At 38.9% G+C, this 19270-nt stretch overlaps 1 protein-coding gene across 1 annotated transcript in view; it reads right to left on the bottom strand.

The window, feature by feature from the left end:
- Positions 1-19270, bottom strand: part of VWF (von Willebrand factor) — a 173542-nt gene that overhangs the window by 34399 nt on the left and 119873 nt on the right. Inside the window, exons 35-40 of the mRNA XM_026102396.2 lie at positions 18440-18483; positions 14194-14371; positions 11690-11910; positions 10441-10633; positions 8005-8346; positions 1045-1250 (exon numbers count right to left, since the gene is read on the bottom strand). Of these exons, the coding sequence (XP_025958181.2) occupies positions 1045-1250; positions 8005-8346; positions 10441-10633; positions 11690-11910; positions 14194-14371; positions 18440-18483 (1184 nt within the window). The remainder of the gene's footprint in view (positions 1-1044; positions 1251-8004; positions 8347-10440; positions 10634-11689; positions 11911-14193; positions 14372-18439; positions 18484-19270) is intronic.

Below are 19270 nucleotides of genomic sequence, written 5' to 3'. Positions count from 1 at the left end.
CCTTTTTTTCTAGCCGTCAATGTTAAACATTTGTTGCTGAACTGTGAGTCTAAATGTGTGTGTGTGAAAAATGAAGTTATTCAGAGTACACATTTGTTTACTTGTAAGAATCTACCTTTTTGCCTAAAGAATAGACTATCCAACTCTACATACCACACACAGAGACTTCTGTTCCCTACAGAAAATATATGCTATAAAAGAGATCTGTCTATGAAACCAGGTTTGGTCAGTAGAATAAGATCATCCAAAGATGGTACAAATCTAATGTCCATAAAATACTGAAAATAAAGCCCCTTCTTCTTAAAGTCCCATAACAAACCTGAAGATTTAAGAGGACTGGATAACTTCAATAAGACAGCCCAGAGTTGATTAGCTGGGGGTTAATCCTGATGTTATTTGGAGTAGGGGATGTAACTAGGAGCTTGTGCACTCATTGTGTGATGCTAAAGGGGAAAATGAACAGTCTCCAACTGCAGACTAGCACCTCGAACTGGTACCTCTTCTCCATTCCATTTTGCCACTGAGAGGCTTGCAATTAGCTCAGGTAAGTGGATTTTAAGTAAAAATAATATGATAAATTTCATCAAAGAAATGATCCTCATCTGCACATATTTGACACCAAAAAAGGGAAAGGGTCTAATATGACTTGACATAAGGTCAGCTTGCTCTCGCTGCTCAACACCAACCACTTTGCAAAGACAACACGTTTCAGTCATTTTGAGCAGGGATTCCAGGTTTGTGATTAAATTGTCATTACTGGTAAAATCCTACCGAATGGAGGTGTCTATCTTGGTAAATGGTGACTTATGCCATCCCTCCTCTCTTCTCTCTGGCCTTCTCTCCACACAGATTTGTCATGCACTCTGTAGAGTCCCCACTGTGAATTTTACATTGAGCCCAGCCAATTTCACACTACGGGAGTTACATGGGGCTGACAACCAGCCAGTTATGAGGAACTGAGCTAGAAAATAAAATGTCCAAAGTGGAAAGCCTGCATACCAACCCCAATCTCTTATAAAGGTAAGCTGGTAAGCATATAGCTACCTGGTGGTGTGTGCCATCTTCACTGATGCATTGTGTGCAGTCTTCTTCAGCAACACAGCTGTTGTTGAAAATTACCTGTCCATCTGGACAGAAGCAGCCTTCTGTGGGATAATCCTTGCAGACACTGAACTCGGTACTATTCTCACAGTGCTTTATGCAGGCTTTGTGGCAGTGACCATATATCAAATATGTGGGACATTTCATTGCTGTAGGAAGACAGAAAAAAACCTTGTTAGAAGAGGTCTGAAATGCAGAGCAATGTTTTCCACTCACGCTGTCTTTAAAATTCTGTCCAGTTTTTTGAAACCGATCATCATGAATATATTTTGTCCTCTTCAGACATTAACAGCTTTGAGAAATATGTTTTTAAAAGTACCGAAATCTGTAGAATAAAATGATTGAAGATACTTGCTTAACTTACAGTCTATGCAAAATCATCAAGCCACATTTTCAGGTCATATGAATCAGAATAACACTACTTACTATAGCAATGCTACAAGGGTTTACATTAGCTGAACATCTTGCCAATTTTTTTTCAACACTGTATAAGAGACATCAGAATTTGGAACCATCTTTAATTGTATTAGAAAAGCATTGGTAACAATGCAGGGTTGGAAGACATCCAGGACAGACCACAGTATTAAACAAGGGCTTTTTGACAACTGGCAGTGTTCCTAATCAATTAAAGAAAGCTCAGGAACAGAATACATGGGTACTTCAAAAACAAACCTACTGGATTAACTGAAGTGTCCAAAGTCAAAGAAAGTTGCATTTCCTAAGCTAATGCACAAAAGTTTACGAACGAGTTCATGGCATTGAGATTGTCATCTCAAAGCAAACATAAAACTAAGGCTGCAGCTGCTCAGGGAAGCTATGGACACTAATTCTGTGCTGCATGCTGCTGTAACCTACTTAATTGTCCTCTACAGCTTCCATTAGAAAAGATGCTTTCTTATTTCCCAGTTTGTCATTTTTGTGAGGTTTATAAAGCTTTTTGCAGTCCCTTGACAAAAGATACTTTAAAAGATTGCTGAACAAAGACCTGAGCTCCAAACCAAACAGGCATTCATCAGCTGAACTGTCTACATATACCATAGCCAAAGGAAACAGAAAAGAAATGCCTTTAAAGCTAACCCTGCTCTGTTTTGAGCTATGCTAAATTCAGTTATTTCTGGTGTGTTGGAGTTGTGCACAGGGATAGCTATCACATTTTAGAAGATGCAGAGGAACTTGAAAAGCCCTAGAAACTTGATGGAGAGTCCAATACCCTTATGAAATATTTTGGCTGGATTCTGAAAAAATAGGACTATCTAAGTAAAACAGGAAAAATTATATAATTTGAGAATCTTGCCTACTAACAGCTACCTGAACTATAATGTGTTTTCCAGAAAAACTCACTCCTATAAACAAATCTTCTGAATACAAGATGACTACGCTGAGCACCAGTGCTTATCGACTGTGATGGTCTCACTTCGGCTCTAATGAACACGTGTGAAAATACATCTATGGCACCTGTCAAGGTAGCATATCTTCCATTTTCTTATTCCAGTGTCAATAAATATACTCAGCACACTGGCTTTCATCTTGCTTCTCTATAGTAGCCCTAAAACAAATCTGGTAAACATCTGCACAAAATGAGGTTATTTTAGGGTTTAATACTGATGCCCTTCAGTCTCAGTACATGGACAGCTCCCAACCAAAATCAATACTAATGGTAAAGTCCTCCTCTCTGGCTAGCATTAGGGAGCCAGGTGTATGAAGAACGCAGTGAAAAACCACAATCCTGACTCAAGAGAGGCTATAAAAAAGCCTGTGTCCCTATGTAAAACAGCAATGTGTATTCAAAGAAGAAAGGAGGCAAAAGAAAAATAAATGAGCATTTTGCAAAAGGAATATAGATGAGCTGATGTGAATGCCCTCGTTGGAAGTGCCCTCTTGGCCTTGGTGACATGGAAGATGAGACATGCATAGGCAGCACCAGAAGACAGGATAAATTCCAACAGTGCCCAGAAAATCATTCTAAAATAACAACCAGGAGACTGTAGAAAGCCAGTCAGACACACTGCTGTCTTTATGCTCTGGAGATCCTATATGATTTATAGATAACTCTGCTTTTTGCATGGAAGCTTCTGCCAGGGATATGGAACATAAGGACTCCCCACAGTCAGCCTCTCAAAAAAGTATTTGAACAAGCCTTGCTATTGGCTGGCTATTGAAGTGCCTGCTCACCTCAAACGCTCACTGCTTCTGAGTGGAAAGGAAAAGACAACTGTTAGTCTAGCTAAAGGGAAAAATAAAAATGAAAACCAAGTGATTAGAAGACTAATTCTTCTGCCAAATTAGTTTCAAATGAAATCTACCTAAACTACTAGTCTGTCTGATGCATGCTACAATCATTTGTTGATATTATATTCTCAGTTTCTTGGCTCCACTGAAACACAGCTTCCTCTTCCAAAAACAGAATAGTAAAAGAAAAGCTGGGAGAAACATAGTTTCCTGTAAACCTATGATTAGCATATTTTGAAGGGTCATCTGACAGATTCAAGAATTGAAACTTCCACAGCTGGTTAGCTTCCCTTTGAAGTATTCTAGCTACTTTTAGTAGATATTGCTAGGGAGAAAATAACTTCTGTTATGATGTACAGAAAGTGTGTGTCCAAGTCCATCAAAATAAAATAAATGAATAAATCATTTATCAAGTTCACAGTGGAAGATTTAGAATGATAGTTTGCACTGTGATCTACCCTGACTTTGTGGTTTAAATGGATCAGACAAGACAAAGCAGCTTTGGTTGAGGTCCTGAGTGGAGATTCAGGGAAGCTGGGTTCATTTTCTCAAGCCTCTGGTACAATGAAGAAAGGCAGACTTCCCTTCAGATGACAATGACACTGCCTCCTTATCAGTAGTATAATTTAGTCCAAATTTGGCAACTGCCTAACCCTTGAGGTCACTTACTGCCGGCTTGTTTTTTGCCTCACCATACTGTCATATGCAGCAAAATCTACAGTTAAAACCTCAGGGATGCTGAAGCTGGAGTGAATAATGCACCAGGGCAATGACAATAGTGTATCAGCTATTGTCATTGCTGTTCAGTTTCCCTGCACTGCTCAGGCACAGCTTTGTTAAATGTCCTTTAACAGGTCTCCTTTATCCAAAGGAATATCTTTAGAGCGGGGATTTTCCAATGACCTTGGGAGTGGTTTAAGATCAGTTTAAACCTACCTAGACTGGTGCTGCCACCAAAAGGGGCAGTTCCCTCTCTCAACTTATTCACCCCTGCTGCTCTTTTTTACTGACACTCTTTTCACTTTGCAGCTAGTTTTCAGACCTCACCAAGCAGTACATGACAACTATTGCCAGCACAATGAAAGGCCTGGGAATGCATGGCTAGAGATGGAACAGGAAGAGAAGAACTGGCCTTCTGGGCTCAGATCAGCTTAAGGCAATCATGAAACCATCCCCACAGCGTCGATGACACATAATGGTTTAAATCCCTCAGTCACTATGGCCTTTGACAGCTTCCCTTGCTTACACAGCGAATAAAAAGCAACAGATGATCCCAGGCATAGCTCCACAACTAAAATCTTTCACTGGAAGAGGTGGTTTAAGGGGTTCTTGTATCCCATGGCTTCTCCCCTCCTACTCCAGCCCCTGCTCCTGCTTCTCTGCCAGGTGTCACTGCCTCTCAACTGAGCAGGCACAACCTGTTACGTGCTTGTATTGTAACCTGGGCCTGTGAAATGATCTAACGAAAAACAAAACACAAAGCCCTCCAAAAACCAGAAATACGTTGTTTCCAAGCAAAACATTCTGCCTGGAATCCCTGCAGCAGCTGATAGCAACTGGCTTCTCATTCAAAGAACCACAGCTTTCCTGAAGAGCATCAACTATCCATTTGCTTCATATACAATACCAGGATCAATTATCTATTCAGATGCCGTTCATCCATAAGCTAGTATTGGCAAGTACCTTGGTGGCATGCCTACATCGCACACAAAGGAGATTAAAGAGCTGCTGAAAAGCACTCAGAAATGTCAGCATATGAAGAATAATAGCTGCAACTGTTGCTGCTGTCAGTTTTCTCTCTGAGTATTCCTGCTTTATGGATAAAATTTGCTAACTGCTACTGATACTTGAGCTACACAATTTAAAGCTAGCTTGGTCATCTCTGCATGAGCTGCCATCTCTTTTTGTAACTGCAGAATAAATATATCTTAGTTCATCCATTAAGGGCTGTATAAACAATCCTGTCTCCAGATGAATAAAGCTTCCTCTCCACCAAAAGCTGAATCCCAACACGTGTTGTTATGGCAGTGCACAGACTTGTAAGAAATCCCTATGATATTCACATAAAGATAAACCCTCTAATGTTATTTAAGTAGAAACCCTATTCGGCAGGAATTCACTATGAGTAGTGAGCCTGTTTGAGGGGTGCATTTTCTATGCCTCAGAGTTCAATGGCTAGCAGTGGAGGCCTCAGGTTGCTCCAACACAAGCCTAGTAAGTATGGGGACCAAAAAAATACTATGCATTTCCATCTTAGAGTAAGCTTTCCTCCCATCCATTGACAAAAAGCTGGAAGTCTACCAGATGCTACTTAACATACCCTCCCTTCCAAAAAGGACCAAGGAAAGATCAGGCAGTGGAACTGAACTATCACAGCATGGAGAGCAGGCTATGTCCTTATGGCATAGTCCAGTATATTCATCCATCCAGGCAGGGCATGCAGGGAGGATTTGTGCTGCTTCAGATGTCCCAACATGGTATGACAAAAACCCAATCAAACTCTACAAAAATGATATGGATTCACTCAAGGGGGGTGGGAAAAAGCAAGCTAATTTATAATGATGCCATTGGTTTTAAACATGCAGTGGTAGAATGATTAAGCCGTACAGTCTATTGAGTCATTCGTGTATCCTGTAAAACACCCCTGTAACTGGCATTTTTATAGTTTGGTAGTTGCACACATGCACCTGCTTGAAGGAGGAAGATGATGCTATCATTAAGACACTAATGAACGTTTTATGTAACTAGTGTTTAACTGGGCAGCTCCTTGGCTATCCTGATACATACTGTGTAATAAGACAGGAATTTGAAGACTGCAGAGAGGTTATTGAGATACTTCACTGACATTCTGCCTTGGACATTACAATTTGCAAAGTCCAGCTGAAGCACTAAATTTGGAAAACGGCAGACAATGTTCTCTCTCTGTTTGTCAGTACTATTTTCTAAACAGACCGAGCTGTTTCTTAAAAGATTTAGTCTGCAATGGTAATACTGTCCTCAAAAAACTATCCTGGAGAATTATTCAAGACACTAACTGGAGACTCAGGACAAAATCACATTCATATTCGTCATTTCCTATGCCAAAATTCCTTCGGTCTGAGCTTAAAACACGAACAAAACCAACATGCGTACTGAGCTTTTGTGGTATCATACCTTTAGGATGCTGAAGATGAAAAGTATATGGGGAGCAAGAGGGAAAGAAAACAAGGCAACAAGAACTGACTACAAGCACCGAGAAAAACTGGGGATAGGAAATGCAAGAAACACCTGGGACACCAAAACACTACACAAGCAGCTAGTTGGAAAGGAAAAGGCTTACACATCCATACATATCTCATATACCTGACTAACCCAGAAACACTGCGGGTGAGTATCTGAATGTCTGTAAGCATCAGTACAGACAGACTAACAGAAGTTGTAGAATAAGCCGTCTCAAGAGTTACTTGCTTGCACTTAAGCATACATTGCGGTTTTTGTCAGATCTTGATGTATGCATGCAATGCCTCATAATAGGAATATGTTGTCAGGAAAAAAAAACAGAAGGATGGAGCAGAAGTTCTTAGGTCTATAAGAATTTGGGGGGGAGTAAATATACAAAACAACCACTCTCTGAATTTAGTACTCGCAAGCTTATCCTCCTTACTTCTATTGGGCTCTGGGCATCTGTGAGGCTCATATCCTCCTATACTGTCTTCTTAGAGCACCTGCAAACTCTTCACCTCCAAGACTCAAGCAAAACACAATCAGAAGTAGAACCAGATTTTCCATGCAAATTACAGCTAGCTTGGTCTTTCGGCTGCTGTGTAACTGGCATACCTTGGAAAGAAAACACACTGCAGAAAGTGTCCGTTTCCCCATTTTTACTATTGTAGGAGGGTAAAATCACCCTGGTTCTCCCCTCACACTCTGACAGTTTAGGGCCTTGTCTGCAGTGAGGTGATTTTCAGAAAGTCTTTATGCCCACACAAATATGCGCTAGGATAGAGAATCCAGAAAAGTTTTAATAGGCACTTGTGACACATACAGGAAGCAGAGCAGTTCCACTGTTTCAAATTACAGCCTTCCCTGTCCGCCTTGTACAGGCACTCCAATGTCTGTACCAAAGCAACTATATTGGTGGCTAACATTAGCCAGCATAACTGGAGCAGACTCTTCATACAGACTTGGCCCCAAGAAGGTTCAGTTGGGCCTGTGTTTGTCCATGCATAGCTTTTGCGTGTATTTCTTAGGTGATCCCTCTAGTCCTGCATAATTAGCAACGCTGTGCATTTTAATAACAAACATCTTTTCCATAATATGCAACTCAGCAGATAACAAACCCATTATCTGACCTGTAATATCACTTATATGGGAAATTTAATTGGGAAATTCTGCCTGATTACATGGCATTCAAAAATCTAGAGTTACACAGACAAGCTGGAAACAGTGATAAGACAGCACCATATCACACAGTTAGACAGCTTCTACACTGATCCCTCCTCTAAGAAATGAAATTAGACACCATTCAAAGCCCAGACACTCACTACCACTTCCAAGCTGAATTACTCAGTTCTTTACAAACAAGGATGAAAGCAGACAAAGTTCTGAGGTACTGATGAATAAATATCATGCCTCTTTCATAAGCAGAAATATATCAATTTCTATATCAATTTTAATGTATCGTAAAATCCTTACGACAAAATTCGGGTGTTCGCCAGTCAATGCAGATCCCGTTTGCCCTGCAAATGTGTGCATAGGAAGTTATCATCTCACAGGCTTCATCCTCATAGCAGCTGTTTTCTTGGCATGCCTCATAGAACATGTTGGGGGAGATTATTTGGTGGCACTCTGCAAACTGAGCAGCGAGCAGGATGCTGCAGCGGCGAGTGGCATGTTCAGAGCATCTGTCTTCTTTCCTGATTTCGCAAATCTTGCCCGGTTCTTTCACAGTCCATTCATGAATAAATACGCTGCTGTCTGGAGTGACAGAGCCATCACTTAACATGAAGTCATTGGCATGGTTCTGGTCACACACCCCTAGGAAGGTGAGTTAAAAAAAAAAAGCCATCTGAATACAATCAGTAATAAAACAAACCTTGAGAAAACAGGCACAGGGCAGACAGAGCTGGTTGGGGCTGCTTGGTGAACTGCAAGGGGAAGAGGATTGAATGACCTTCTTCATAGCTATTATCAATGTAGACATGAGTCCCATTTTCTATTTCTTTATTACAGGGGGCATGAAAGTATTGTATTCCTGGTATCATAGCAATGCTAGAGAATCAGTGAGATTATGGCATCACAAGAGAGTTAAAAATAGAGCAAGAGCCTTTAAAACTCTTTTTGTTTTTCTGTTGTTGCTTGCTGTTAATTATTTAACCAGTAATGCATATTAGAACCTTATGAGAGGAAGCAATATTCTTTGTAAGCAACATTTAAAAGTAATAAGCTAGTAAAAGAAACAGGCTGTTCAAGGTAATTCAGTTAGATCAGCTGCAACCAGTGCAAAGCCAAATTCAAGCTGAACACCAGGCACCCAATATAGCATCAACAGCTATTAGATCACATTGGTTTAAATTTTTGCTACATATAGTGTTTGTGATTCAGTTTCAGTTCTACTACACATCTCAGCTTCACAGATAGAACCTCGTGGTGGCTTTTCCAATGTTTCTTTCAAATTCATTATTCTCAAGGAGGGCATTGCTGAATTGTCATAATACATGATTCATAATGCAGTTGTGCCCATTACCTGGTAGGTACTTCTAGAAATACGTAAAGACACAGATTCATCCAAATAAACTATAAAAGCACCTGGGCTAGACGCCTCATCACTGTCTCTCTTTATAGTCAGATAAGAGAGACAGGCACATCCAAAGGGTACCTCAACTACCTCAGATCTTCCCTTCCCTTTCTACAGACCGCTGAGTGACCAGGATCCCAAGCCCCTGTCTTCGTCAAGCACCTGAAGTCATGGAAAATAAGTCCAAGTCACACTTTCTACATTTAATTCTAAATTTTGCAGTGGTTTCTATCACAGTCTTTGTATTTGTGGATGTTTGATTTTACCCTTTAGCATGTGTGGTCTTTTCCTTAAAAAGCATGCAGGAAAACTGCTCATATCTCCAAGATTTTCACATTTAATTTCTCATAAGCAAAGTGATGTCCCTCTTAGTTAGGATCTGCTTATGTTACAGTCTCTCCAGAAAACTGGTAAGAGCTCTACACCTAAACAAAGTGCCAGTTACTCATATACAAAATTAGATCATTTTATTTACAACATTTTTTTAGTTATTGGCAAGATGAAAAAAAATAATTAAAATATGAGGAAAGGAATCAATTTTTCCAGTTTGACATTTCTCATAGGGGAAGACGCAGACAGTGTCAACCCAAGGGACATTCTTCCCGAGATCCTAATGTATATGAGGAATACATTCATATTTGTATGAGGAACTGATAGGTGGAGGTATATGATGAAACAATACTACTGAAGTGGTTTTTTTAAGCCTCAAAGAATGCTGAGATCTACCAGAAGGATTGTGTAGACCACAGCATCTGTACTGAGGCCGAGCCTCTCACTTACTTTATTAGTGTCCTGGGTTCTTGATCTCTAAAATACTGCCTTAAGGTCCAGGGTGAAAACTGCTGAAATAACGCAGCTCTAGCACAACAATACTCTCTACAGTAATGGTAACGCTTATCTGAGCAAATTTCTCAAAGTCTGATACCCTAGAATTAGCTCTCCTAGGCATTTGCACTCCTCACAAACCCCCCACTTTCACTCTAAGCATGAGTCTCTCACATAAATGCACATGTTTATATAAGGACCTAAAGTTAAAGCCTCATCAAAAGAAAAAAACATTTTCTCCTTAAAAAGATAATGTGAAACAACTAAAAGAGCACAGATGACTAGCCTTGCTTTTTAAGGTACTACCCTATTAATGCCTTAAAATAGTTACTGAGCTATTACACTGATGGCCATAGTAGAAAGACCTACACAGATTAGCAATTCACCTACAATAGGGGATCAGCTCAGCTAGAGAGTTTACAGGTTCAAGATCACACAAATTCCAATAACCTTAATATTAGTTAAAGCCCAAATAGGAAGCTGTTAAAATCGCTAACTTTCAAACTTACCACAGAGTCCATGTCTTCCTGAAGAAAAGCTCTTTGGATTAAGTTTAAGAATAAACTCATTGTTTCTTGGCGTAAATGTGAGATTATGTCCAAGATGAGAAAATTTTATTTCATGCATTATTGCTCCATAGACAGTGACTTCAAAGAAACTGCTAGAATAGGGAATATGAACTCTTTCACCATTAACAGCAACCTGTTTTCAAAAAGGCAAGATCATCACATCAGTTCTAACAAACTTTTAAAATAAATCCAATCTTTATGTTGAATAACATTTTGACCTCACAGGGACTGGAAGATCTGATTGAATCTAGACATAAGAACCAACTTTGCAAGCTGAAATTTTATGCTGAGTCTTAAAAATGTAAAGAATTATTTAACTGTTCATTTTGTGTATTGTATGAACAACCTTTTCAACACTTTTCCATAAGAGTGCATTCTTTCAACATCCTGTATATACAGACTACTGATCTAATGCCATGAAGTTAAAATGCTCTCTGTGGACAGTGAGTATCATTAAACCCCAGTGAAAGCAAAGGCTCCCCATCACCACACAGAACTGGTCCCAGGTGTTTTAGTCCATCCCATTTTGTTACACAAAAGTCAGAAGAGTTAATCTTTTCAGGCAGCTGATTCCTGTATGTCTGAAGAACCTAGAGACTGGAAATGTATCATATAGAATTTGAATACATCTCTACTTTTAAAATAAATACATACTAAGCCAGCCATTCTTCTAAGACTGAGGTCCATCCTCAAAGAATTTCTTGCACACAAGGTCACAACCCACACCCTAGCTTTTCACCAAGACACAGGTGCTAGAGAGATTATAGCTTGCATAGATTTGTGAAGAATACAGACTGCTCTCCCATGCATCAAGTCATAATATTGTACAAAGGACCTCTGCCAAAAGAGGAGAACAACGGTGCAGTATATTTTGTCTATAATACCTGCCTTTCTGGCAGAAGCATCAGGGAGACATTACCAAATTCCACATTCTTGACATTGTCATACCAGCACAAAGGGGAGAAAAAGACGACAAATATGCCTGGCTCATTATGTGAGTGTACCTTGTATCATGAAATTGAAATGAGGCATTTGTTTGCATATGTTTAGAAACCTAAGAATAGTCTGCAAGGGGAGTAGAAACTGAAAAAAAAAAAAAAAAAAACGACCAGAACAAGTCTGTCCTCACAACTGGAAATTCTATAGCACAAGCAAACAACTTACAGATACTTCATTGTGTTCAACTTACTGCCATGTCACTAAAGAGCTGAATGGACACACCACGATGTTTCACTTCAATAGAGTCCATGCAGTTCATCTTTGGTGTTGCTCTGCATGGTCCTTCATGGAGGAGAACTTCGACATCATGTTGTACATCTTGAAACAAGGTGTAGGAACAGTTGCCAGTCAGCTTAAAATTCAGCCCATCGAAAGTGACAATATGTCGAGATGAACTTCCCATGCAGATACCTGCAAACCGATGAAAAGAAATGAAGCCTTGTAACCATTTGCTTTTGTTCATATTAGACTATTTCTTCATAATCATTATGGACAGGTGGAATTAATTTATTTAGTAGGCTAGGAAATTAATGAATTGCAAATGCAGCAGCACATCATTAAAAATAAACCTTGGTAAATAATCACTTTTTTTTTATTTTTGAATTATCTTTTTCTGGAACAATTAATATTACAAAAGGTTTGGATAAATTTATAGAGGATCGTTTAGCTTGAAGCTCACTCACACCTTGAAAGGCCTTGAAACAAGTGAATTTTACACAGGGGTTTTTGATCAATTGGGGATCAGCATAATGAAAAATTTTTACTCTTTTTCTCTTTCATAACCTATGACAAACTTATCACTTTTCCTCACAGACTAACTTCTTTTCCAACATGATACAAGCTTGGGTTACCACACCTCATTAAATTCATACAGAGCTAAACAAATGTTAGCTCATTTTAAGCAGCAGTAATCTCAAGACAACTAAAGGTCTTTTCATGTCAAGTGACTAATGTTACAAGTGGTAATTTTCATTTTGCCCTTTCAGAAATTTGTTATGGAGACATGCTTTCAATGCCAAAAGTAATGCCTTCACGTTGTTATCAATGTATTTAGGGTGGAGAAAAATATTACAAATGCACCTTTTATGGGTAGATGCATCTTTTAAGCACTACAAAATACTGAAGATGATTCAACTAAAATCTTTGTACATTTATGGAATATTTATATCAAAATAGAAATGTTGGCTTTAAAGAGTCTGCGTGAATAAATGTGCTTTTATGACATGCTAAAACTTGTGTGAAAATTCTGCATGTCTAACAGATCAAAATCTCTTTCCCCAGCTTAGATATTTCAGTCACTGCATTAGCCTCTTGCAGAAATTGTTCTTAAAACATCGAGTTCTGCAGAGGACATTTTTAATTAAGATTATACATTATAAAGAGAGAAAATGTATAGGTTTTTAATTTACTTTTTAAAGTAATCATGTGACTTTTGATATAAACCAATCTTCAAAAGTATCATCAACAGCCAAAGAGATTTAGGCCATGAAGAGGGTTTAAACACTACTGAAAATAATACCTAAGGTTCCAGTTTTTGAGATTTTTGCAAATTTTGTTCTTAATAGCATACATGATTGAGCTGCAGAAAGGCAGTCATTGCTACTCTTCCTTTTCTACAGCTACGGCCTTTAAAAGTTTCTGGAGTTGAGCTTTTGGACTTTTAATTCAAATCAAGATAAACATCTTGACTATTTTTCCTTTATGGACGTTGAGCATATGACTATAGTGCCTCTCCTATGGAGGAGAGGCTCAGCTCGCTCACTGAATCCATGCCGAAGCATACAAAACATCCAGCAATTGAGCCTATCCCTAGTTCAACCACAAAATGCTGCTCCCAGCGACTGCTGTAGAGCAACACGCTGTGCTGCACTGCATGGAGCCGCAGATCACACCCTCCCTTACTCCCCAGCTACAACCATTTCACTGCAGTCAGAGCATCTTTCTGAGAGCTAAAGTGATCTGGAGTCTTTGGCTTGTTCTTTTGCTTGAAATCATCATTCCCATCTTATGTTCCTCCCTGTGGAAGCAACTCTTCCCTTCACATGTGGGATTTTCCTAAGAAATCTCTCTCTAGAGACCAGAACAACGGCCACCAGGTTGAGTCCCTCTGCTCTGTGAATCCAAGTGGGCACACCTAATTTCTGTCCATGTCATCTCAGCCAAAGCATGAATCACACAATATTCACCGTTTCTGCTCACATTCTCAGTGTAAAGGCTTATGGAAGCAGGGAGTGTTTTTTTGTTGTTGTTTCTTTAATACATTTGCTTGATTGACGTCAGACCAAACCCTAAAGCCTAGAGATCAACAAAGAATACATCAATAGCTTATAGTTTGCTCAGATAAATTTCTTCTTTTCTTTTTCTCCATACACCCCACTTTCCAGTTCAGACAGCTTTGGAAAGTGCATGTGAGATTCTCCAACAAAGCACTGTAGTTATTGTAATATGAAAAATAAGCTTGCAATGGTCCTGAACTTGCAAATATGCTTCAAATATACTGCACACTCCAGGCATCAGTGAGACTTTCATTCAAGAGACCATTTGTTCAACTGGTGTACAGTGTTCAATTCATCCCACTTCAATCACCTTTGATTTTTACAATGATTTGGCAGCTCTGTGTTCTGTTCATTTGTTTCTGACAAACATTTTAAGTGATGAGGAGAGGGGAACATACATGCAAAGAAAGTTACTCACAAGGACACACCCATCGGCAGCCACACTTTTCTTCAACCTTAACAGCAGGGAGATTGCTGTGACACACAGGTTTTGGCATCCTCTCACAGTTAATCTGGTGGCTCTCCAGAACTGTGTAATCACCTGGAAAGCACGTCACCGTATGGCACTGATCCGGTAATGTCCATTTATCACCAGGCTAGATAAGGAGATGTAGATATTTAATGAACAAAAAGAACACAAGAGAAAAAAAAAAAAAACTTGGTTGCTACCACACTCTGCTCTGTAACCTACAGCTAGCTAGTGAAGTGATGCTGACAGCAGTGCTACTCAGATTAATCTTGGACAATTAAAGATAAATAATAGCACACAGTGTATTAAAGATTTCATGAGCATGAGAAAGTTAAATGTAGCAACACTGCAAGAAATAGACTCCAAAATTCCAAGCAAAGGATAATAGTCTAGAATAGGAGATGCTTTGCTACAACAGAATGAAATATCTGGTATTCCATCTATTGTTAGCTGAGTCACCCTGCAGCATGCATGAATAGCATAGTCAATAAAGAATTCCCTTTAGCTTTTCTTTAAATGTCAGAGCCTTTAGTTTTCATAAGCCATAAAATTATTTTAGGAAGCGCTCTGAGCACAGATGGTCATGGCACAGCAGGATGTAACGAGATTTCGTCCAAACTAGTAAGGCCTGGAATACTCTAGTTATTTTATCTGCAACTCCAAAACTTTTAAAAGATTTCTCCCTTTTTGAATGGAAATTGCACCTTTACTGGATTAAGGTCATTAGATAAATGCAATGTTCTTATAAAATTAAAGATAAAATGTAAAATACATTCTCATCTTCTAAAGGATAGTCAGTCTAAGTCTTAAAGCTCCAGGATTACATACTACATATCACAGAGAAATAGATGTGGTCACAGTCTGGAATTTCTCAGTATTCGTATCTGAAAAAAGTGGAGCTCTCTGGCCCAAATCCCACAGATCTCTAATGCCCATAAATAGGCTCAGTAACTTTCAAATAGAGTGTTCATCCCGAGGTCTATATTGCCAAGAATATCAACCTCAAAATGCAGGAAATTGCCCTTTCCAGACCCATAGCTACAGAGGTGAGGTCAGAAATACTATTAATAATGAAGACAGTGGTTCTATGCATTGGACAGCAGTTTTTGATATGCACACGCAGAAGTGTGTGGGCAGGAAAAGATGTTTCTGACAGAGAGGTTATTTCCCAACCTCTCTCTTTCAGCTATCTGTAGTTCCTATGAAAGAGACGAGCAAAGTGGCAAAATACACAGGTAGATTTGGCATAATTCATGGTCTATTCCTCACACCAGTGTGCAAACCAAGAATAATGATGTAGAAGTATTGTTCTGCAGCTCTGAACTACGAGATACCATTAGTTCTAAAAGAGAACTGCTAAATTTGCAACCATATATTAAATATATGCAAATTTCTTGGGCATTCTTTGTACACTTTGGGACTTTGAGAGGGAGCTTGCCTTGAAAGCAGCCTAATATTTTTCAGGCTTTTGAGCCTAAAGGAAGTGGTGAAAAGTCATGTGAGAAACTTCAAGTGTGGAAAAAATATTTCGATAGTAAGAAATTGAATTGTTTTTTATTATACTTTTCTCGCCTACAACGCCCTGAAAGTGAAGCACTTGGAAGGGTACATATACAGCTGTGCAAATCTGGCCAAGGGCGCTTTGGTTTCCATACATATTTAATTATTTTTATTTCACTCCATTATAGGAAATCCACTGGAAAAAGATTATCTAAGAGCTGGACAAGAAAAGCAAAGCACAAGACATTAAAACAAAAACATCAATTGAAATTTCCAAAGCCAAGAATTCTGGTGAGCAGAAAAACATAGAGACTCTGAAGACAAAGAAAGCCTAAATCCCAATTGATACGAAATCGTAGGAGTGAAAACAGGACAGAAAGGAAAGAAAAAGCAGAAGTTTCTAAATAGCAAAGGATAAATCAGCTGAAACAGATGAGCCTGCCAGCACACCAGATAAAGACTCCGACTTCCTCTCTGAGGGAGTGCTGCATCTACTGGCCTAGACTTATACACTCTTTCTGTTACCACAAATCACAGCAAAGAAAGTCTTGTATCTTGACTGAATTCATCAACTGGTAGCCTTGAACTTCGTCATGGTTTTTCTTGATTGTTTGTTCTCTTTAAACCAGGTGCTGAACAATGCTAAAAAAGTTCTGTTACTGTAACTGCTAGTTTAGGAACATCATTTTTCCTCCATACAAAGACCAGAAATGCATAAGACAGATAAAAGTATACATACTCAGTGATGTCTTATAATGGGAACACTTCATAATGAAGTGATCTGTACAGCTATGATTGCCTTTATGCCTGGCGAAAAGCATGGAAAGAAGACTACTGGTCAGAATTAACTACGTTAAAAAAATCTTCACTAACCATACTCATTCACATATTCTAGCATGTGGCGAATTTAAATCACACTAAAAAACACCCTTTTACACAACCTGCATTTAGAGCTAAGGAACTCCTTGCCACAGGACATCATTAGAACTAAAAACTTGCATGGATTCAAGGGATGACCAAACAAATTCATAGAAGAGAAAATTCTCCAGAACTGTTAAACCCAAGAAGACACTGGTTGTGGCTCAGGGAGTCCCAAAGCCACAAATTGTTCAAGGCTAGGAAAGTTCTGGAGTTCTTACTTATATTCTTGTGTGACTCCTATTTTTGGCCACCTCAGACAGTGGGTTGGATGGAGGTTTTGGTCTGACCTAGCATGCTCAATCTTCTATCCCTATACTACTAACAGTGAACTTAACCACGAATTTTCCTTCAACAATCATTTCCAGAGTGGAGATAATAACAAAAACATGTAATGAATCCTACCACTTCTGATATTAGATCATATTTAGGCTCAGATTTTTGATTCTGAGAACTTTGATTTCCTTGAAAACTGCAAGAGGTCAGCAGCTCTAGACATTACTTCCCACAGTTTCCAGGTGCATGACAGAAGGCCCACTGGGACAACTGTCTCTCCTGCACTAACTCTGAATAATGCCTGAAAATATTATAGACCTGATGTAACATCCTGCGTTTCCTGAATTAGGAAAGGACCTTGATTCTTCAGTGCTATGGATTTGTAGACTCGGGTGGAAGAGGGCAACAAGCTAACAATGGCACATTACTACCCAAGAGTCAGCACAGAAATTAAAGGTGCAGGTATTGAGCACCAGAGGCAGAACAGTTTCACTTTGTACTGTAGGCATCACAAGACGCTGAACAGTCTGCTCCAAAAGGCATGGGTTAACATGTTTGCGGTGCCTTCTAACTCCCGTTTTTTTCTGGCTGACAGAAGAAGTAACAAGAGAATCCCTCAATAGGCCACCAACCATTTTAAAGTACGGTTCATTTTCGTATGGATTGGGACCTGGCCTTTTTTCTTCCAAAAGCATTTTAATCAGTACAGAAATTGTGCTTGAATTGATCACCAAAAAAGTGAAACCTGACTCACGTTTGAAGTTCAAATTTAAGCTTCCCAGCACTTACCTACATGTACCTGTGCCTGTTCTTAGGAACCCAGAGGCGTGGACGCATGCAATTCAAATGAATGACATGAATTTGGAACTTCGTTTGTATTAGCAGGGTTTTTTTTTAATTAAGAACAGAAGTTTTGAGATTTTTCAAGTTTGATTTTTTTATTTTGTTTTTTCTTAATTAGGTTGGCAGCCTCAAAGCCACAAGGTTATACTTTGTGTCTGGTCTAGATTAAGTTTAACTCCTATGTTATCTGGTTGGCTGGCCAAGGTCAACCTTATAAGGCAACTTTGGTATAAATATATACATTTTCCTGTGTCTAGACAATTCATCAGTATTTTCTTGTTAGCCACATCCTTCCTTACAGTCATGTGTTCTCAAGGGAAAAATGAAAGTAATATTTTTAACATACTGAAAATTCAAGATAAATCCTAGGACCCGACCCCTACTAGAAAATGTGTAAAAAGTCAAAATCTGTGGCATTTCACCTGATATTCATGCACCCAAGCCATTTATAACATCTCTGTCATTCCTTTCTCAGAGTAGATTACTTCTGAGGGATCAGACAAACTTACTAACATTTCTGAGCATTTTCTCAGGATTAGTAAAAGCTGTTCTGCAAACAAACACTAAGAGCTTTTCCAAAAAATAAAAGAGGCAACACATTATGTTTTTTTTTTTTTAAACTTGAAAGCCAGATGGAGGACACAGGAAATACACTTACTTTCCTTATGTTCCCATCCTCATCCATACATTCTCTGAGAGGGTCTGAAAGAGAAAGACATCTTTTGACTATCCCACTCCATTATCCAGGCTTTTAAGTGATAGTCACTAAAATACGGGTATATTATTTAAAAACATGGCTTAGATTATAAGAAACATTCTTGCATTAGACCATGAGAATTCCCACTTGCAGACCATTGGCGTTTGTCCAAGTGTACAAGAGTAAGCCAAAGAGCACATAAACTTTGTTACTGCTAGCATTACCTGACTTCCACAACAATGTTGGTCCCAAAATACCCTATGAACAACAGCTATTGCACCAGCTAGGCTGTGAGTCCACAGCGATCTTTGTATTGACATACAGCTCTGCCCAGATGCTACTTAATAGAAGACCATGGCTTTAGTGTGTATGTTCTCTGAGGCAGGGTCCAGCCATACTGCTGGATCTTGTTCTAAATCAAGAATATTTTTGGTAATTAACAAGTGATAAGAATTTACACACACATAAACTTTTGGTATACATAGAAAGATAGATACAGACAGTGACCCCATGATACTTAAGTTGCTGACAAATCTTAAAGATATCAATAGCTGCAACAAGAATACTCATGTTTAAATTCAGGTATGTTATATTCGGACATAACTATGATGGCCAGTTGTTGATATAATCACTTAGATATTCACATGGTACCATTAAATCACAGTTTCTATGTCTACATGCTCTCATAACACACCTACAGATATAAGGAAGGTCATTTCATGCAAGTGGTATGGTACAACAATTTGATTAGCACGTGTCTAGGAAATTGAAACACTGAGTAGCAACCCCTTT

The sequence above is a fragment of the Dromaius novaehollandiae genome, chromosome 1 (assembly GCF_036370855.1).
Source record: "Dromaius novaehollandiae isolate bDroNov1 chromosome 1, bDroNov1.hap1, whole genome shotgun sequence".
In the NCBI taxonomy this organism is placed as follows: Eukaryota; Metazoa; Chordata; class Aves; order Casuariiformes; family Dromaiidae; genus Dromaius; species Dromaius novaehollandiae.
The sequence above is the reverse complement of the archived record's forward strand: the minus strand, read 5'-3'. Positions and strand labels throughout refer to the sequence as shown.